At 38.2% G+C, this 20,411-nt stretch overlaps 1 protein-coding gene and 2 pseudogenes across 1 annotated transcript; 2 read left to right on the top strand and 1 right to left on the bottom strand.

The window, feature by feature from the left end:
- Positions 1 to 2,497: 2,497 nt before the first annotated feature.
- LOC113882723 lies at positions 2,498 to 3,752 on the bottom strand (annotated as a pseudogene).
- Positions 3,753 to 8,164: 4,412 nt separating this feature from the next.
- LOC113882729 lies at positions 8,165 to 9,102 on the top strand (annotated as a pseudogene).
- Positions 9,103 to 19,223: 10,121 nt separating this feature from the next.
- Positions 19,224 to 20,168, top strand: LOC113890410 (olfactory receptor 6K2). The gene has a single exon (XM_027538297.1). It carries the CDS (start codon positions 19,224 to 19,226, stop codon positions 20,166 to 20,168), a length of 945 nt encoding a protein of 314 aa, XP_027394098.1.
- The last annotated feature ends 243 nt before the right edge of the window (positions 20,169 to 20,411 follow it).

Genomic DNA, 20,411 nt, shown 5'->3' on the forward strand with positions numbered 1-20,411 from the left:
TCTCATCCTCTGTCTTCCCCTTCTCCTCTTGTCTTCAATCTTTCCCAGCATCAGAGTTTTTTCCAGTGGGTCAGTTCTTTGCATCAGATGGCCAAACTATTGGAGTTTCAGCTTCAACATCAGTCCTTCCAATGAATATTCAGGACTGATTCCCTTTAGGATGGACTGATTGGATCTCCTTGCAGTCCAAGGGACTCTCAAGAGTCTTCTCCAACACCACAGTTCAAAAGCATCAATTCTTTGGCACTCAGCTTTCTTTATAGTCCAACTCTCACATCCATACATGACTACTGGCAAAAACATGACAGACCTTTGTTGGTAAAGTAATGTCTCTGCTTTTTAATATGCTGTCTAGGTTGGTCATAGTTTCCTTCCAGGGAGCAAGCATCTTTTTAATTTCATGGCTGCAGTCATCATCTGCAAAGATTTTGGAGCAAAAAATAAAGTCTGTAACTGTTGCCATTGTTTCCCCATCTATTTGCAATGAAGTGATGGGACCTGATGCCATGATCTTAGTTTTCTGGATGTTGAGTTTTAAGCCAACTTTTTCACTCCCCTCTTTCAGTTTCATCAAGAGGCTCTTTAAATCTTTTTTACTTTCTGCCATAACGTTGGTGTCATCTGCATATCTGAGGTTATAGATACTTCTCCCAGCAATCTTGATTCCAGCTTGTGCTTCATCCAATCTGGCATTTCACATGATGTACTCTGCGTATAAGTTAAATAAGCAGGGTGGCAATATACAGCCTTGACGTGCTCCTTTCCTGATTTGGAACCAGTCTGTTGTTTCATGTCCAGTTCTAGCTTGCTTCTGACCTGCATACAGATTTCTCAGTAGGCAGGTTAGGTGGTCTGGTATTCCCATTACCTGCTTAGGTTTGTCCAGAAGCACAAAGCTAAGAAAAAAGCAAAAATAGTACTTTCAGAAGTAAATTACACTGTGATTTTTAGTTATAACTTGTTTATTACAATAAGCATATATATTCAGTAAGACTAAATTCTCAATATTGTTAGACATGTCCATAAGAAAACTAGAGTGTGGAATCATAGAATTGTAGAGTCACACGCACTGCAACTATTGAAGCCTGCTTGCTCTAGATTTCATGTTCTGAAGCAAGGGAAGCAATGAGAAGCCCACATATTGCAACTAGAGTGTAGCCCCATCTCACTGAAACTAGAGAAAAGTCCACTCATCAATGAAGTCCCAGAACAGTATATAAACAAAATTATTTTTTTAAAAAGTAATTGACTTTCTCAGATTTTCCGAGAATACTATATACTCTGTAAATAGAGGAATTTAAGAAAAGACACATTTTATAAAAGAGCAGGGAGAAGAAATTTTTCTTGCTCTGAAAGCAATGAACTCATTGACATTAGAGAACAAACAGACTGTGAAAGTCTGTCCTTCCACACTGCTGCCACTGATGCCCGTTTGCCACCATTTACTTGAGTTACCATGACAACTCTCTTCAGGATTCAAGCCCACAGTTAAAGCTAGTCTGCTAGGTTAACCAAAGAAGGCACTGTTGTCATTCGATCCTTTTTATCTAGATTTCCTATCACCTGGATAAGGACAAATATAGGTAATTAATGAAGCATTTCCTTTTTAAAAGCAAATTGTCACTCTCCTTTTTTGTAAATTTATGCTTTTCTTATAGAAATAATTTTATTCCTAAAAACAGTGAACAGATGAAATGTAGATTATGTCTGAAAAAATAAATTTGCCAAATGCTGCTGATTCTAAAAACAGTTTTCATGGAAGAAAATTAGATAATTGCATATTCAAATGGGCGTATAAAATATTTCTTAACTTTAAATTTCTATTTTAGTAGAAATTTAGTAGAAATATCAAGGAAAAATATTTCCTGATTATTTTCAATGATTAAAAACAAACACGTTATGCACAATGGTAGTTAATACAAATTTGGCTTCATAATGTATTCTAATCTACTAAATACCATTATTTGATGGAGGTGAGGAGAGAAGCTCTCTAATCCTTCTTCCTAGCATGACAAATCCTAGAACTGTGTTCACTAAACCACTATTTGTGAATGTGCCCAGGATATGACACCATTGTTATGCTACTCTATCTAGAAATTTCGAAGGCATCTTCCATAATACATATAAATATTAATAGGAAAAAAGTTAATATACATATTTTACAATGTTTACCATAAACTGCAAACCAATTAGCTTGAACCAGTAGCAGCCTCACTTAAACAAAGCAATTTTTCAACATTAAGGATGTACAATTAACAAATACTAAAATTAAGGCATCAAGTTAACTTTATCAACTTAATTTTGCCTTTTCTTGTCAAAATAGATTGTCAAAACTCAGAATTCAGAAGTCTGGTACTTTCAAAAATTCTTTGCTAAGTTTCTCATATTTTTGCTTGGAAATTGCTGCCATCTATTATAAAGTTTTACAAATTATTCTTCTTGATGCCAATAGCTAGAGTCAAAGAAAATGTGATGTAGATAACAGATTGGAAACCTATCATATTGGAAAACTGCCTGTTAAAGGTCCTTGAGCAATAATGCTAATGTAGCCTTGTTCTCCAACCAACCAATGGACACAAAAGGGCCAGGCTGCATAAGCAACATGAGAACCATGAAGAAGTGGGATCTGGGGCCCATTGGAGGATTATTTTTTCTGAACTTCCGTAACCACAGGTGCTACATACGTAAGTTGGAGGACCAGGATCCACACAAAATGTAGCTTCAAATCCAAGTCACAGAAGGATGTAGGAACCAACAGACTTACACATGGGACATTTATAATCTTTTCCATCATGTTTTTCTGTTTCTCCCATTATGGTAACAACACACATGGCTACAGTTTAGAAATACCCATGGCTGTTTTCATTGATGTCTTTCCTCTTCATACTAGGAAATGCTAGTGTTTTGAATCCGATAGGGTTCTGAGGTAACACTGAATTGATTTTCTGTCTTAAAACTGAATTTTTCACTACAGGAGGCAGAATAGGCCTTCTGGAGTATGCCACAACGATGTTATACTGCAGAGTTGAATTAACAAGACAGCTTATAGCTTATTGATTTCAATTTCCACCATTTTTCCTCTCTGCTGAGCTAATTTGGTATTATACAAAGCTGAGTGCATTTCAACACATTGATAATTCCCTCCATATTTCAGTGCTAGAATCTTCTGTGAACCCATTATGTGGATGCATAACAAAACAGCCATTAGTGGTCAAGCCATTCATCTGCCCATCTGACACCTTCAAAATGCCACTCTTCTTCCCCAGAAAGATGTTTTTTGATGAGTCAAATCCTGAAGCATGTATCTGTGATGTAAAGGGAAATTATATTCACATATAATTCTAAAAGCAAATCTTGATATAGTGCTTTGTACTGACTGTGTGTCAGAATTATCAATACTTTTACTCCTGGAACTATATCAGTTATTACAAAATTAATGAGACTTTCAGTCAACTGACCAATCTGAAACATTAATGTTGCTATCATGAGCATATTCAGTTACAGCTGCCTGGACCCAGCACTATGCTATACTGGTCTTTGTGGCTTATTTCCTTTGTAACCTAAGAAGAACAAGCCATAACTACAGTGCTGGGCTTCACTCTATTTGCTTTATATCTTAAAAACAAAGCAAATAAACTTTTCCTTCTTCCTTTATCACCATTTGGGAGACAGTCTTTGCACCCTAAGGCAATGAGTTCACCATATTTTGTTGGTGCTTTGGATGGATGATTTTTTTGATCAGAGTATAACATGATTTGGCTGTGTTTTTCTAATCTTTGTTCACTGATCATGAGCCCTAGGATACTTTTACATTTTTTCATCTACTAGCTTCCTATAAAGGATACGTCTTTAAAGAAAACAAATAGAAACGCTGTATAGAGCAAGGTAGTATAAGGAGGCAGAGTGGGTCATGGATCTTCCAAGCCCTGTCTGAATACACCACTCTCTTAGCCCCTCTGTGTGCCCCAATCTAGAAAATTTATATTTTCCAAAAGGTTCTTAAACAAACCAAATGGAGAAAACCAAGGAAAGTTAATTTGCAAAATACAGTACATTTCTAGCCAGGAAATTTCATAAAGCCTTAAAATTCAGAAAATATGATTCATTCTATGTCACACAAAACTTTTGTGCACTTGACCACAGGAGATCACAAGAAGCACCTCTGCTTCTTGATTAGTTGAGAAAAATGATTTTGGAAATGTAAGCAATCAGTTTTTAATATCTCTGTATTTTGTTTGTTTATTTTAAAGGCACGTATGTCACCATTTCACTCCCCAGCACTGCACTGTTATATCCCTCTGTGTATGTAATAGTGTGTGGCATTTAGGGATATGTGTGTGTTTATGAGAATACTACACTGGAATCTGCATTTTCAGGTATGGAGTGATGGTTGGAGAGAGGTTAATGTACATTAAAAATGGGCATATTCTGTTAATAATAGCAAATATTTAACCATAAGCTGCCCTAAGAAAGAATTACAGAAATAATTTTAAATATTCCAAATTTAAATCTATAAAGAAATTATAAAGGTCTTTTAATGTATGACATGTGCTAGTTTGTTATGGTACTGTTAGTGATAAAAGCTAACTAGATTAATGTTCAGTAATAATATTCAATGGAAGAAATTTAAAAATTGAACACTAGAAAACTAATCTAGAGTTTTGACTTGAGAAAATATCATAAAATTTAAAGAAGAAAAATACAATGTCCTGCAAAATAGGTTACATGGAAACTAAAGAAATGAAATTTTAATGAAACTGAAATTCCAGGAATAAAGAGACTAATACCCTGAGGAAATTGTAAAATTTCTACAGTAGATGATAGAAGAAGTTATCTTAAAACAAAACCAGACAAAATAAATGTTTATAACTAAAATGGAATACATTGTATTATCTATGTTTCAAAAAAATATAGGCTTACAATTTATAAGACAAAAATTGACAGAATCAAAATTAGCAAAGGAGAAATTCACAATCATGTGGAAGCTTAAAAAACAGATGAACAAAATGGACATAAGTGATAACAGAATTAATACTTGATTTGTGTAGAGTCAGACAAGTATTTTCACAAAGTAAAAATTTATTGAAATATGCATTTATAATTTGTGCACTTTTTTACATGAATCATTTATCATTAAAATATTTTTTTGAATTAGAGCTTTTGTGAATATCCACATAATTAAAATTGAACTTTAATAATATGTTGTCCAAAAAACCAAAACATTTCAATAAGTTGTATTATCACATGATATCCTGCTCTTGTCTGCCTGCACACACATACGAGTTGTACACTAACCTAAATTTATCAATAGTATTTACTGATATGCTGCAAGCTAATATTAAATATCTGAGCTTTTGCCTCATTTATATTGAGTCATGAAAACAATTTTGTGAGCATTCACAGTATGATAAATATGGACTAACTACTCTGGAGCTATTTCTTTATAGCCATGAAGTAAGAAGGAATTATGGGAATTTAAAAAAGAATGAGTAGAAGGAAGTAGTAGACAAGAAATACATACAAATCTTTAATATATTTTGTGCTGAAAAGGGGGAACTATAGAGTTCAGCAGAATTAATAGAAACAATTTGAAGGAAATCCCTGTGTATATTGTTGGATAAAACTTGGGACTCTTCCATCTTCTTTAGTATGGCATACTTCTAACTTACATATTTTCATGAAAATTGATCTATTTTCTATTCATTAATTTGTTCACAATAATTAACATGTCAGTAAGGCTCTTTTGACATCGTCCTATTTCTTGTGTTTTTGAAAGCTGCTGCTGCTGCTGCTAAGTCACTTCAGTCGTGTCCGACTCCGTGCGACCCCGTAGACGGCAGCCCACCAGGCTCCCCGGTCCCTGGGATTCTCCAGGCGAGAACACTGGAGTGGGTTGCCATTACCTTCTCCAATGCATGAAAGTGAAAAGTGAAAGTGAAGTCGCTCAGTCGTGTCCGACTCTTCGCAACCTCATGGACTGCATGCAGCCTACCAGGCTCCTCCACCCATGGGATTTTCCACACAAGAGTACTGGAGTGGGATGCCATTGCCTTCTCCAGTGTTTTTGAAAGGATAAGGTCCAATCAAAGGTGAGTGTACCTTTATATGGTATTCTTCCAATTCCACACCTAAATGGAGGCTGACTGGTTAATTCACAATGATGACAAGAAAAGAGGTAACAATGGTCACCAGAACTGAAGTCTTCCTTGGAGCACTGATTCTCTTTTGATCTGAAAATATGATGAGAAAAAAGTACAATCACATTCTGATACTGATCCCTGGGAAAAAGAAAGAGTGCCTGTGGAACTCATTTCCCCTTTAGTATTTTTCTTCAGATCTTTATAATAATCCCTTCCAGAGAAGTTGAAAGAACATTTAAAAATGCAGAGACCCAGGAAAAAGGAAGACCCCTACTGTATCTGGCAGAGGTGAGTTGAGGGTCACTGAGGTTTGGGTAGAAACTATTCATTTTTTATGTTCGGCATGACACACACTCTAAAGATTCAAATAATGAAGACTTGGGCAGCCTTAAATTTTGGCATTGGAATAGAATTTATGTGAAAGCTCCATCTTTGGGGTTCTGGGCTTTTCATGCTTAAAATCAGAAATAATATCTATTATTCAGACTTTACGACTGTCCAAGACATAAATACTTACAAGTTTCCTTCCTACCAGTCTTATTTCTAGATTTTTCTAGCTTTAATATGATGCTGGGAAAGATTGAGGGCAGGAGGAGAAAGGGGCATGAATTTGAGTAAACTCTGGAAGGTAGTGGACATGGAAGCCTGGTGTGCTGCAGTCCATGGGGTTGCAAAGATTTTGACATGACATAGCAACTGAAAAACAGCAACAATATTTTTCTAAGCCTAATCCAAACTTATTCGTTAAAAAATGGCCATTATTTTCAAGCGATCAATGCATGCTAGGGTTATGAAACACAAAATGTTGATCCTGCTCTAATAGAAGTTCACAATCTCGTGAAGTTAAATAACAAGTTATAATAAAAACATAGTAAGGATGATGGTAGAAACCCTCTGTAGGATATATATGAGAATAAACGTGTGTGTGTGCGCGCGTGTAAACGTAGGGAGGGAGAGGAAACCACAGTAACTCTTGTAGGGCTTCTGATAGGGATCAATGCCTGTGCTGAAACTTGAGGAAAGTCTAGGAGTTAGTTAAGTGAAGAAGAGTAAGCAGGTCTTCTAGGAAGAGGGTTAACATTCACAAAAGCAAAGATCCAGGAGAAATCAGGGTGAACTCTGAAAACTGTGACAGTGCAGCATGAGAGAGTGGCAGATGGGGTAGACTGCATGTGCAGATTTAAAGTTCAGGAAACATACCTCTGCTGGTGATACAGACTCGAAAGAACTGAAAAACTGTGGAGGGCGTGCGTTCATCAATAATAAGGCAGGACATGATTTTAGGGACCACAATAGGAAACTGGAACACACAGTCTTTTAGGGAATGGGTCAAGAAGGTGAGTTTATAACACATAAAATAAGAAAGTTTTATAACAAAACACCTGAGAGGAAGCTTCTATTCAGAAAGAAGGTAAACCTGGAGAAGGTGGTTTCATGAGAGCCGAGGGAGACAGTGTTCAAGTAGTAGTAATCAGTAGTTTCTAATGCCAAAGTGAAGTTATAAAGACTGAAACTTTTCCATTGTTTTGCAGTTAACATATCAGTGATACATGGGACAGAATGGCTTCTGTATAGGAGAGAGAAAGCAGTCATATAGCAAATAATTGAGGAGTGAAAAGATCTAAATGAGATATTGTTAATATTCTTTCAGAAAGCTTTTCAAGGTAGGAAATTACTAATAAATATTGAGTGATATTAATACTCTGATACATTAATTCTTTCAATACTCATAATTTTGCACTGATATTTTTCCCAGAAGATTCTGAGGTTCAGAGAGAGATTATATAACTTGCTTATTTGCTCAAGTGGCAGAATGAGAATTCAGACTCAGAATGTCTGATTTGAACCCATGTTACTAATCATCATTTTGTATTATCTCTCAAATAAACAGATTAATGATATAGACAAGTTTTCAGTTATTTTGAATCTGGAAAAAGTCAAAACACAAAAATACCAGGTAACCAAAATACCATTTACATTTACACTGCATTGATTTCCTTCTGTATTAGTTGGGTGTACCATCTTCCTCATTCACAGATAGCTCTTCTAGGGACATGGAAGATGGAAATCTATCAGCAGTGACTGAATTTATCTTCACTGGGTTCCCCTGATTCCAAGATCATGGCCTCCTATACTTTGTTCCTATACTCTTAATCTACACCTTTATTATAGTTGGGAACCTATTGATCTTTGCTGTAAGACTGGATACCTGTCTCCACAATCCCATGTATAATCCCATCAATATCTTCACATTTCTTGAGATGTGGTATACCACAGCTGCTATTCCTAAGATTCTCTCCAATCTGACCAGCAGTCAAAAGGCCATCTCTCATTGGCTGCCTCTTGCAGATGTACTTCTTCCATCCATTTGGAAACACTGCAGGAGCCTTGCTGACTGTCATGGCCATTGACAGGTATGTTGCCACCTCAGCCCACTCCATTACCTAACCATCATGACTCCCCGACTACGTGCTCAGCTCTCTGCAGGCTCTTGTATATTTGGTTTCCTCATCCTTTTACCTGAGATTATGTGGATTTTTACCCTACCTTTCTGTGGTTCCAACTAAACCCATCAGATCTTCTGCTCTGTGATTTCACACTTTTATTAAATTTAGACTGCACAAATACCTCCGTGATCTTGGTGCAAGAAGTGATTCATGCTCTTGCTATTCTAATAACAGGTTTGATTATTTCTCTCTCTTACATCAGAATTATCCCTTCAGCTGAGGGTTGTAAAAAGGCCTTTTCTACGTGTGCAGCACACATTTCCATCTTCATGCTGTTTTTTGGCAGTGTGGCTCTCATGTATCTTAAATTCTTTGCTACACCATTCTGGGACACCACCATTGCGCTGACATTCTCTGTGCTTGCTCCCTTTTTCAATCCCATTATATATAGCTTGAGAAATAAGGACATGAAAGATGCTATTAAGAAGCTCCTTTGCTCCCCAAAAGGTGTTTAATATATCTGGTAAGTAATTTAGACTGCAGTCCTGTATACAAATGGAACTTCTTCACAAAATTTTAAGCCCAAAGAGACTAGAATTTCAAAGAATAATACAATTAGTCTAGTTTTCTTCCCCATGACCTAGTGAACAGACTGGTAAAGAAAGTCTTCTGAGGATTTACAGAGATGACAGCAATATCAATTCTACTTCTGAATTTCTTGAGTCAGTGTAATTTTTAGTATAATACATGCAATTTGATGATAAATATATTAGAATTATGTACTAAAATGTATTATTTCCACTATGTATTTATAATCATCAGTTTAATTATGGTAAACTGCTTCATTGATTGAACATGCAAATTATTTTTTCATTTTGTTTCTCTATTGTTTGCTTCTCTGTATTGTTTTTTAACTATTACCACTGGTGGCTCAGATAATAAAGAATCCCACTGCAATGCAGGAGACTCAGGTTCCATCCCTGGGTGGGGAAGATCCTCCGGAGGAAGAAATGTAAACCCACTCCAGTATTCTTGCCTAAAAACTCCCATGTGCAGAAGAGCCTGGTGAGCTACAGTCCAAAGAGCTGTGAAGAGTCAGACATGACTGAACATGCATACACACATTCTTATAAATATGACAATTATAATTTTCTTGCATAAAGTCCTTTTCAATTTCAAAAACTTCTGTTTCAAGATAAATTTCAAGAAGTTGAATTATTAAAAGCAGATGTGAAAGTATGTTCATAGCTTTTGGTAAAAAAATATTGATTTGGTAAATGGTTGCACAAATAATGCCTTAGTGCAGCACTTTTGTTACAACTTCAGTAGTACGGCAACTGAGGTATATATCAAATAAAAGTCTAGTTATTCTGTGAAAAATATCAATCCTATCACTGGCAAGCTGAACTTGCAGTACAACTATAAAAAGGAAATGTGATAAATTGGGTCATTCGTCCCAATTCTTCACATCCCCGTTACAGATCCATAATTTTGCTATGAATGGATTCATGGTAAGTACCATTTGCTTTCCTGCCCCACAGATTTGGTTTGGGCTTTTCCTTTAATTGACTTGGGAAAGCAATGAATATTATAGATACTGAATATGTACCTTTACAGTCAGGTTTACTTCAGATAACTGCTCGCCTTTCATCACTGGACTCACACGAAACCATGTCTCTGAGAGTCAGTGGTTCAGAGAATGAGAGACACATGGAGCTGACCTGAACTGTAACTTGCTTGAAGCCTTGTGTTTGAAGTCCACAACCCAGATCTCAGAGTCTGAAGTTGAACATAGCTCTCACTATTGCAACTGACTAACAGACTTCTAAGTGTGAGGATAAATGATTATTATTTTAATATCCATGTCTGAAACAGTTAATAAGTTACATACACTGCCGTGTATGGGCTTTGTCTGACATTGTACCATCCTGAGATTGCAGAAATTAATAACTAATGCTTCTTATCTGTGGCGAAGGCAATGGCACCCCACCCAGTACTCTTGCCTGGAAAATCCCATGGATGGAGAAGCCTGGCAGGCTGCACTCCATGGGGTTGCTAAGAGTTGGGCATGACTGAGAGAGTTCACTTTCACTTTTCACTTTCATGCATTGGAGAAGGAAATGGCAACCCACTCCAATGTTCTTGCCTGGAGAATCCCAGGGACAGAGGAGCCTAGTGGGCTGCCATCTATGGGGTCGCACAGAGTCGGACACGAATGAAGCGACTTATTAGCAGCAGCAGCAGCTTCTTATCTGAATCTTAAAATATTCTTTTGGGTTACAAGTATTTTAACACTGTATTGGTTATAATCTTTTAATATAATTCTATAATTCCCAGAAAGATTATGTACATCAAATGTGCAATTATTTAACAACACTGCCTATTATTTTGTATGTCAAAGAACTTTTACACATCAAAGGGATTTGAGATCATTTAGACAATGGCACCCCACTCCAGTATTCTTGCCTGGAAAATCCCATGGATGGAGGAGCCTGGTAGGCTGCAGTTCATGGGGTTGCTAAGAGTTGGACACGACTGAGCGACTTCCCTTTCACTTTTCACATTCATGCATTGGAGAAGGAAATGGCAACCCACTCCAATGTTCTTGCCTGGAGAATCCCAGGGACGGGGGAGCCTGGTGTGCTGCCATATATGGGATCGCACAGAGTCGGACATGACTGAAGTGACTTGGCAGCAGCAGCAGAAATAAAGCAGGGGCTGAGTAGCGGAATGTAAAAAGATGCAAGGCAGTCATTCTTTGGAAGCTACATTCTCCTTACCATTTTTCTTCATTGTGTGTGTGGCTTACAGGCATCTTGCACCTGACATGTGCTTGAAAAACAAGTTATGAAATTAAATCTTTATGAAATTTTATCTTTCAAGGTGAGATAAAAGCTAAAAACCTCTTTAAACTATGTGGAAAAAACAAAGATGTATTGGTAACAGAAAGAAGAATTTTAACAAGTAGAAAACAAGTCAACTTTTATTCTTGTTACTTGTCATATGTACATGAGCAAAATGTTTTGGGTTAGTCCAGACATAGTACAAAATTCATACTAATTTTATGTGATATTCTTTAACTAGAAATTGCTGTATTAGGAAAATTGGTGAATGTGTCCTTGTCTGAAATTTTAGTACCACTTCTTACAGCATATTTATTTAGTTTATTTTGAGTAAGAAAAGTCATTACATTTAAAGAAATGAAGGAAATGGATTGCATTTTGTTAATCTTTTTCATTCTCAGAAATTTTAGTGAGTAAATGGACAAAAATGAAAACAATCTTAATAACAGTAACATTAAACAATTAAATTGACATAATTAACCAAAGCACTGGCTATAAATTTCAATACGGAACTAAAGGTGGAGTATATGGAAGGCCAATCGATTTTCCTAAATTTGGCTGACTGACTTAGAAACAGGTAAGCAATAGGATATGACTATATCCCTCATTTGATTATTTTACTAATCTCCTCTCCTCTACTGCATTCAGTTCAGATCAGTTCAGTCACTCAGTCCTGTCTGACTATTTGTGAGCCCATGGACTGCAGCACTCCAGGCTTCCCTGTCAATCACCAACTTCCGGAGCTTACTCAAACTCATGTCTATCAAGTCAGTGATGCCATCCAACCATCTCATCCTCCATCATTCCCTTCACCTCCCGCCTTCAATCTTTCCCAGCAAATGAGTCTTTTAAAATGAGTCTGTTCTTTGCATCAGGTGGCCAAAGTATTGGCATTTCAGCTTCAGCATCAGTCCTTCCAATGAATATTCAGGACTGATTTCCTTTAGGATGGACTGATTGGATCTCCTTGCAGTTCAAGAAACTCTCAAGAGTCTTCTCCAATACCATAGTTCAAAAGCTTCAATTCTTCAGCGCTCAGCTTTCTTTATAGTCCAACTCTCACATCCATACATGACTACTGGAAAAACTGTAGTTTTGACTACAAGGACCTTTGTTGGTAATGTCTCTGCTTTTTAATGTGCTGTCCACATTGACCATAGCTTTTCTTCCAAGAAGTAATCATCTTTTAGTTTCAGTGCTGCAATAACCATCTGCAGTGATTTTGGGCCCCCCAAAATAAAATCTGTCACAGTTTCCACTGATTACCCATCTATTTACCATGAAGTGATGGGACTGGATGCCATGATCTTAGTTTTCAGATTCCAGCTTATGCTTCATCCAGACTGGCATTTTGCATGATGTACTCTGCATATAAGTTGAATAAGCAGAGTGACAATATACAGCCTTGACATACTCCTTTCCCAATTTGGAACAAGTCTGTTGTTCCATGTCCAGTTCTAACTGCTGCTTCTTGACCTGCATAGTAAGGAGGCAGTAAGGTGGTCTGGTATTCACATCTCTTTATGACTTTTCTACAGTTTGCTGTGATCCACATAGTCAAAGGCTTTGGCATAGTCAATAAAGCAGAAGTAGATGTTTTTATGGAACTCTTGCTTTTTTGATGATCCAACAGATTTGATCCAATTTGATTTCTGGTTCCTCTGACTTTTCTACAACCAGCTTGAACATCTGGAATTTCATGGTTCATGTATTGCTGAAGCATGGCTTGGGGTATTTTAAGCATTACTTTGCTAGTGTGTGAGATGAGTGCAATTGTGCAGCAGTTTGAACATTCTTTGACATTGCCTGTCTTTGGGATTGCAATGAAGACTGATCTTTTCCAGTCCTGTGGCCACTGCTGAGTTTTCCAAATTTGCTGGCATATTCAGTGCAACACTTTCACAGCATCATCTTTTAGGATTTGAAATAGCTCAACTGGAATTCCATTACCTCTACTAGCTTTGTTCATAGTGATGCTTCCTAAGGCCCACTTGACTTTGTACTCCAGAATATCTGGGTCTAGATGAGTGATCACACCGTCATGGTTATCTGGGTCATGAAGATCTTATTTGTATAGATCTTCTGTGCATTCTTGCCACCTTTTCTTAATATCTTCTGCTTCTATTAGGTCCGTACCATTTCTGTCATTTATTGAGCCCATGTTTGCATGAAATGTTCCCTTGGTGTCTCTAATATTCTTGAAGAGATCGCTAGTCTTTTCCATTCTATTGTTTTCCTCTGTTTCTTTGCGTTGATCCCTGAGGAAGACTTTCTTATCTTTCCTTGCTATTCTTTGGAACTCTGTATTCAAATGGGTGTATCTTTCCTTTTCTCCTTTGCCTTTAGCTTCTCTTCTTTTCTCAGCTATTTGTAAGGCCTCCTCAGACAACCATTTTGCCTTTTGGCATTTCTTCTTCTTGTGGATGGTCTTGATCCCTGCCTCTTGTACAATGTCATGAACATCAGTCCATAGTTCTTCAGGCACTCTGTCTATTAGTTCTAATCCCTTGAATCTATTTGTCACTTCTACTGTATAATCTTAAGGGATTTGATTTAGGTCATACCTGAATGATCTAGTGGTTTTTCCTACTTTCTTCAATTTAAATCTGAATTTGGCAATAAGGAGTTCATGATCTGAGCCACAGTCAGCTCCTGGTCTTGCTTTTGCTGCCTGTATAGAGGTTCTCCATTTTTGCTGCAAATCATATAATCAATCTGATTTTGGTATTGACCACCTGGTGATATCCATGTGTAATGTCTTATCTTGTGTTGTTGGAAGAGGGTGTTTACTATGATCAGTGCATTCTCTTGACACAACTCTGTTAGCTGTTGACCTGCTTAATTTTGTACTCCAAGGCCAAATTTGCCTGTTACTCCAGGAAGCTCTTGATTTCCTACTTTTGCATTCCAGTCCCCTGTAATGAAAAGGACATCTTTTTTTAGGGTGTTAGTCCTAGAAGGTGTTGTAGGTCTTCATAGAACCATTCAACTTCAGCTTCTTCAGCATTACTGGTTGGAGCATAGGCTTGGATCACTGTGATATTGAATGGTTTGCCTTGGAAATGAACAGAGATCATTCTGTCATTTTTGAGATTACATTCAAGTACTGCATTTCAGACTCTTGTTGACTATGATGGCTACTCCATTTCTTCTAAGGGATTCCTGTCCATAGTAGTAGATATAATGGTCATCTGATTTAAATTCACCCATCCCAATCCATATTAATTCACTGATTCTTAGAATGTCAGTGTTCACTCTTGCCATCACTGGTTTGACCACATCCAACTTGCTTTGATTCATGGACCTAATATTCCAGGTTCCTGTGTAATATTCAGGGAAGGCAATGGCAACCCACTCCAGTACTCTCACCTGGAAATTCCCATGGACAGAGGAGCCTGGAAGGCTGCTGTCCATGGGGTCACTCATGACTGAGTGACTTCACTTTCAGTTTTCACTGTCATGCATTGGAGAAAGAAATGGCAACCCACTCCAGTGTTCTTGCCTGGAGAATCCCAGGGATGGGGGAGCCTGGTGGCCTGCCATCTATGGGGTGGCACAGAGTCAGACACAACTGAAGTGACTTAGCAGCAGCAGCACCTATGCAATATTACTCTTTACAGCGTTGGGCTTTACTTCCATCACCAGTTACATCCACAACTGGGTGTTGTTTTGCTTTGACACTGTCTCTTCATTCTTTTTGGAGTTATTTCTCCACTGATCTCCCATAGCGTATCGAGCACCTACAGACCTGGGGAGTTCATCTTTCAGTGTCTTATCTTTTTGTCTTTTCATACTGTTCATGGGGCTCTCAAGGCAAGAATACTGAAGTGGTTTGCCATTCCCTTCTCCAGTGGACCATGTTTTTTCAGAACTCTCCACCATCACTGGTCCATCTTGGGTGGCCCTACACGACCTGGCTCATAATTTCATTGAGTTAGACAAGGCTGTGGTCCATGTGATCAGTTTGGTTTGTTTTCTGTTATTGCGGTTTTCATTCTGTCTGCCCTCTGATGGAGAAGGATAAGAGCCTACAGAAGCTTCCTGATGGGAGAGACTGATTGAGGGGGAAACTCTTCTGGTCTTGTTCTGATGGGTGGGGCCATGCTCTTTAATCCAATTTTCTGTTGATGGGCAGGGTTGTCTTCCCTCCCTGTTGTTTGATCTGAGGCCAAATTATGGTGGAGGCAATGACAATAATAGTGACCTCCTTCAAAAGGTCCCATGCATGCACTGCTGCACTCAGTGTCCCCGACCCTGCAGCAGGCCAACCCTGACCCATGCCTCCACTGGGGACTTCTGGACACTCACAGGCAAGTCTGGGTCAATCTCTTGTGGGGTCACTGCTCTTTTCTCCTGGGTCCTAGTGCACACAAGATTTTGTTTATGCCCTCCAAGAGTCTGTTTCCCCAGTCCTGTGTAAGTTCTGGCAGCTCTATGGTGGGGTTAATGGTGAACTCCTCCAAGAGGGTTTATGCCATACCCAGGTCTGCTGCACCTAGAGCCCCTGTCCCTGCGGTAAGCCCCTGCTGACCTGCACCTTCACAGGAGACACTCAAACACAGTTCTGGCTCAATGTCTGTGGGGTGTCTGGGTGCTGGTGCACACAAGGTTTGTTTGAGCCCTCTGAGCATCTCTGGTGGGTAAGGGATTTGATTCTAAACTTGATTTCACTCCTCCTACCATCTTTCTGGGACTCCTCCTTTGCCCTTGGACATGGGGTATCTTTTATTGGTGAGATCCAACATTCCCCAGTGATGGCTGTTCAGCAGAGAGTTGCAGTTTTGGAGTTCTTGCAGATGAGCGCATATCCTTCTACTCTGCCATCTGCATTAACATTCTTCAAATGTGACTTTTGGAATTTCAGCTTTTGATTTATTTAAAAGTTAATCCAATCAGAAGTACCATAAAAAAGAAAGTAAACAAATAAACAGAAACACACTTATTGCAATATCTCAGACTCCTGGATTATCTCATTTGTCCTGGATTTGAGTTACCTCTGATTGGGCTTCTCCTAATTACCAGCTTGAACATTTTTCCTAATTGGAACTATTGTAAGAAGGATTGTTTTCCTACTTATTTTAAATCACTTGTGTATTATTCTCAGGAGAGTCCATCTTCCTATTCTAGCTAGGCTTAGGAAGATACACAGGTGCACACAAAGGGGCAGGATAGAAGGAGAGAGCTCCATAGGGAGAGTCAGATCTCTTTATCACTGGCTGATGAAGGAAATATAGTTTAGGTGGAAGATTCAGGGTATAAACATAGCAGAAGAGCAAAGGAAGCTTGGCTCAGTAGCTCTGTATGGTTGACCACATTAGGGTACGGAAAGATAGAGTCTTCATCCATGTTTATTCCAAGTTCAGAACCCAACAGCAGCAAGGTCAGTAAATCAGCTAATTTTGGGGAGTTGGGAGATATCTAGGGAAAGGAAAACATTTACACAGGACAATAGACAGCCCTAGTGTCCATGTAGAAACTGTAAGTAACTATTGGTAAGCCTGGGCAAGGAGGAATCCGGAACTTCTCCTGCATTGCAAGCAGATTCTTTACTGTCTGAATTACCAGGGAAGCCCTGTTATAAGCATGTTAGTACAAAGCATAAATGTTTCAGTTGCTAAATTTCCCAAGAAATAGGAGCGATACAAATGGGGCCAAAGCTTATCAGATAGCTTTAAAACAACAAATGAGCATTGTGATTGATTTCTGAAATGTTTCAGGAATCAAGTGAGATTTCCAGTTTGTTGTGAGGCATTAATATCATTGACAATTGTACTAGACTTTACTGAGATTTGGAAAAGACAGAGAAGTGTTCATTGGGAAAAATCTAAGTTTTTCTTTTTGATTTCCATCTCTCTTATCTTTCTTCTACTTAGCCACATCTTTTCAGCAGAATGAGTAATTAGTTCTGCTCAGAGTCTGGGTCTTCTTAGAGGCTCTTTCTTGAATGAGTAGACTGGTTCAGTTTGTAGGACCCTGTCTTAAAGGCAATAGTCACAATATGTAGGGACTGCTACTGGGGGCATCAAGTCTTATGGGAAAGATCAGATATGTATATGAAAAATCAAGAACACTTGAAAAAACTTAAAAGGAAAAGATATATAGACATATAAATATTACAGGAAATAGAGTGATTTCTATTATGTGTGGAATTATCTTGTTAAAATTGGAAAAGACACATGTATTGGGCTGGCCAAAAAGTTCTTTTGGGCTTTTCCCATAACATCTTCTGGAAAAATCTGAATGAATTTTTTGGCTAACCCAATAGAATTTGGCTAATTTAAAGAGAAGGTAGAGCTTGTAAAGAACAAGAGGATATTTCATGCAGGGGAGATTTCTTTCAGGAATTCTGAGACCAGAAACTGAAAGTGACATGTTTGGACTAACAGCAGGTTTAATACATCGGATTGGAAATGAACAATTTTTCATAGCAACAGTAGACAAAATGGCTTTGTTTTCTGCTGAAATAACAAAAATGTCATTTACAGTACAATACTAAAGATGATGTAGTTGAGAGCTTTATGGGCCTTGGTCACATAATTGGGCATCCTGGTGGCTCAGATGGTAAAGAATCTGCCTGTAATACAGACACCTGGGTTCAATCCTTGGTAGGGAAGGTCTCCTGGAGAAGGAAATGGCTCCAGTATTCTTGCTTGGAGAATTCCATGGAGAGAGGAGCCTGGCAGGCTACAGTCCAAGGGATCACAAAGAGTCAGACATGTCTGAGCATTTAACATGTTCATTTTCAGTCACATAATCAATGAACAAATGCATCTATTGATAATATAAATAAGAGAACATTAATAATGTACCCTTTCCTAACATACCATAAGATTATTAATCAATGACAGACAAAAGTGAAGCTAATTTTTTTTCCTTTTGCAGTGATTAAAAATTTTATCCTAGATGATCTGAGATTTTTTTTTTCCTTTTAAAGAAAAAACAATTTAGAGGAAGACCATGGTGACTTAAGTATAGGTATGGAAGGGGAGTCACATGAGTAAACTGATGTTATAGCAAGATCAGTCTTGAGGAAATAGAGGGATGTATGAAAATACTCACACTGGAAGTAGAAACATTTGGTAATCTATTACAATAGTGTAGGCATTATTACTAAGCATCAAATTAGGGGTAAGATAAAAGAAATAAAATGTATTGGTAATATGACAGAAAAAAGTTAAGCAGACTTCAATGATTAAGTTTGAGACATAAGAAGACAATAGATGCAAAAATGTGTAAAGTTGGTATCTAGAAGAACCAAGAAATAAGAAGGTCAGCAAGGGAAACTGGTTGAGTGCTGAGTATAAGTATGGTATATTAATTTACTAAAGCTTTTATAACAAAGTATCAGACTAAGTGACTTGAACAACAAGAATTTGTTTTCTCACAGTTCTGAAAGCTAGGAAGTCTGACATCAAGATTTTGGCAGAGTTGATTCCTTTCAAGGCCTTTCTTCTTGGCTTGTAGGTGACTGCCTTTTCCTTCACTTTTCTCAGGATGAAGACCAGTAAGCTATGTTTTAACAAGCCCTCCAATGATCCTGATGCCTGATAAATTTTGAGAATTATTAATCTAATCTATTGGGTGTGCTTTCTGATTGAATTTTTTTCCACACGCCAATTTTAGTTGTAAGCATCTATGGAATATGGAATATTCCTTATTCTTCTACACTCCCAAGGCAGGGATTTATCCAGATGCTGGTATTTTGTAAGTGTACTTACTCTATGATGAGTAGCAGACATCACCTAGAAAGTTTGAATGCAATAGGATTTGAAAACCTCATTTCTCACCTGGAGATGGAGAATGCCAATCAAACCACTGCTCATGAGTTTATCTTCTCTGCTTTCCCTTATTCCTGGAGAGATTCTGTCATCTGTTTTGTTCTACTGCTCTTCATTTATGCATTCATTGTTGTTGGAAATGTGGTCATCATCACAGTGGTCCAGCTGAATATTCATCTCCACACTCCCATGTACTTCTTTATCAGTGCCCTTTCTTTCCTGGAGATCTGGTATACCACAGCTACCATACCAAAGATGCTCTCTTGCCTGCTTTGTGAGAAGAGCATTTCCTTAAACGGCTGTCTCCTGCAGATGTATTTCTTCCATTCCACAGGCATCAGTGAGGTTTGTCTCTTGACAGCTATGGCCTTTGACCGCTACCTGGCCATCTGCAGCCCTCTTCATTACCCTACTATCATGACCCCAAAGCTGTGTGCCTGGCTGACTTTAGGTTGCTGTGTTTGTGGTTTTGCCACACCCCTTCCTGAGATTGCCTGGATCTCCACACTGCCATTTTGTGGCTCTAATCACCTGGAGCATATCTTTTGTGACTTCCTCCCAGTACTACGCCTGGCCTGCACAGACACACAAGCTATCCTTATGATTCAGGTGGTGGATGTTGTCCATGCAGTGGAGATTATTACAGCTGTGATGCTCATCTTCATGTCCTACATTGGTATCGTGGCTGTAATTCTACGTATCCGTTCCACTGAGGGCCGTCGCAAGGCCTTTTCCACATGCGTCTCCCACCTTACTGTATTTCTGCTCTTCTTTGGCAGTGTGGCTCTCATGTACCTACGCTTCTCTGCCACCTACTCCTTATTCTGGGATACAGCCATTGCTCTGGCCTTTGCAGTTGTGTCCCCATTTTTCAACCCCATTATCTATAGCTTGAGGAATAAAGAGATAAAGGAAGCCATAAAAAAACACATGAGTCAAGCTAACATCTTTTTTTCATAAGACCGGGGACCTCAAATAACATCTAGTGTTTGGGAGTCTATATAATTGTTAGAGTCTTTTTATCCTCAACTCTCTTCCATCTGTCTTTTTCTGTCAGTCTTTGGTTGAAACTGGTTTCCTGAAGGTCATCAATAAACAAAATTCACTAATAACTGAATTCTATAGTTTTTTTCAACCTTTATTCAATTTGATACATTTTGAATCAGACTTTGTTGACTAGGTTTTCCGCTACTCGATTTCTCC

Source organism: Bos indicus x Bos taurus, chromosome 3 (assembly GCF_003369695.1).
Source record: "Bos indicus x Bos taurus breed Angus x Brahman F1 hybrid chromosome 3, Bos_hybrid_MaternalHap_v2.0, whole genome shotgun sequence".
NCBI lineage: Eukaryota > Metazoa > Chordata > Mammalia > Artiodactyla > Bovidae > Bos > Bos indicus x Bos taurus.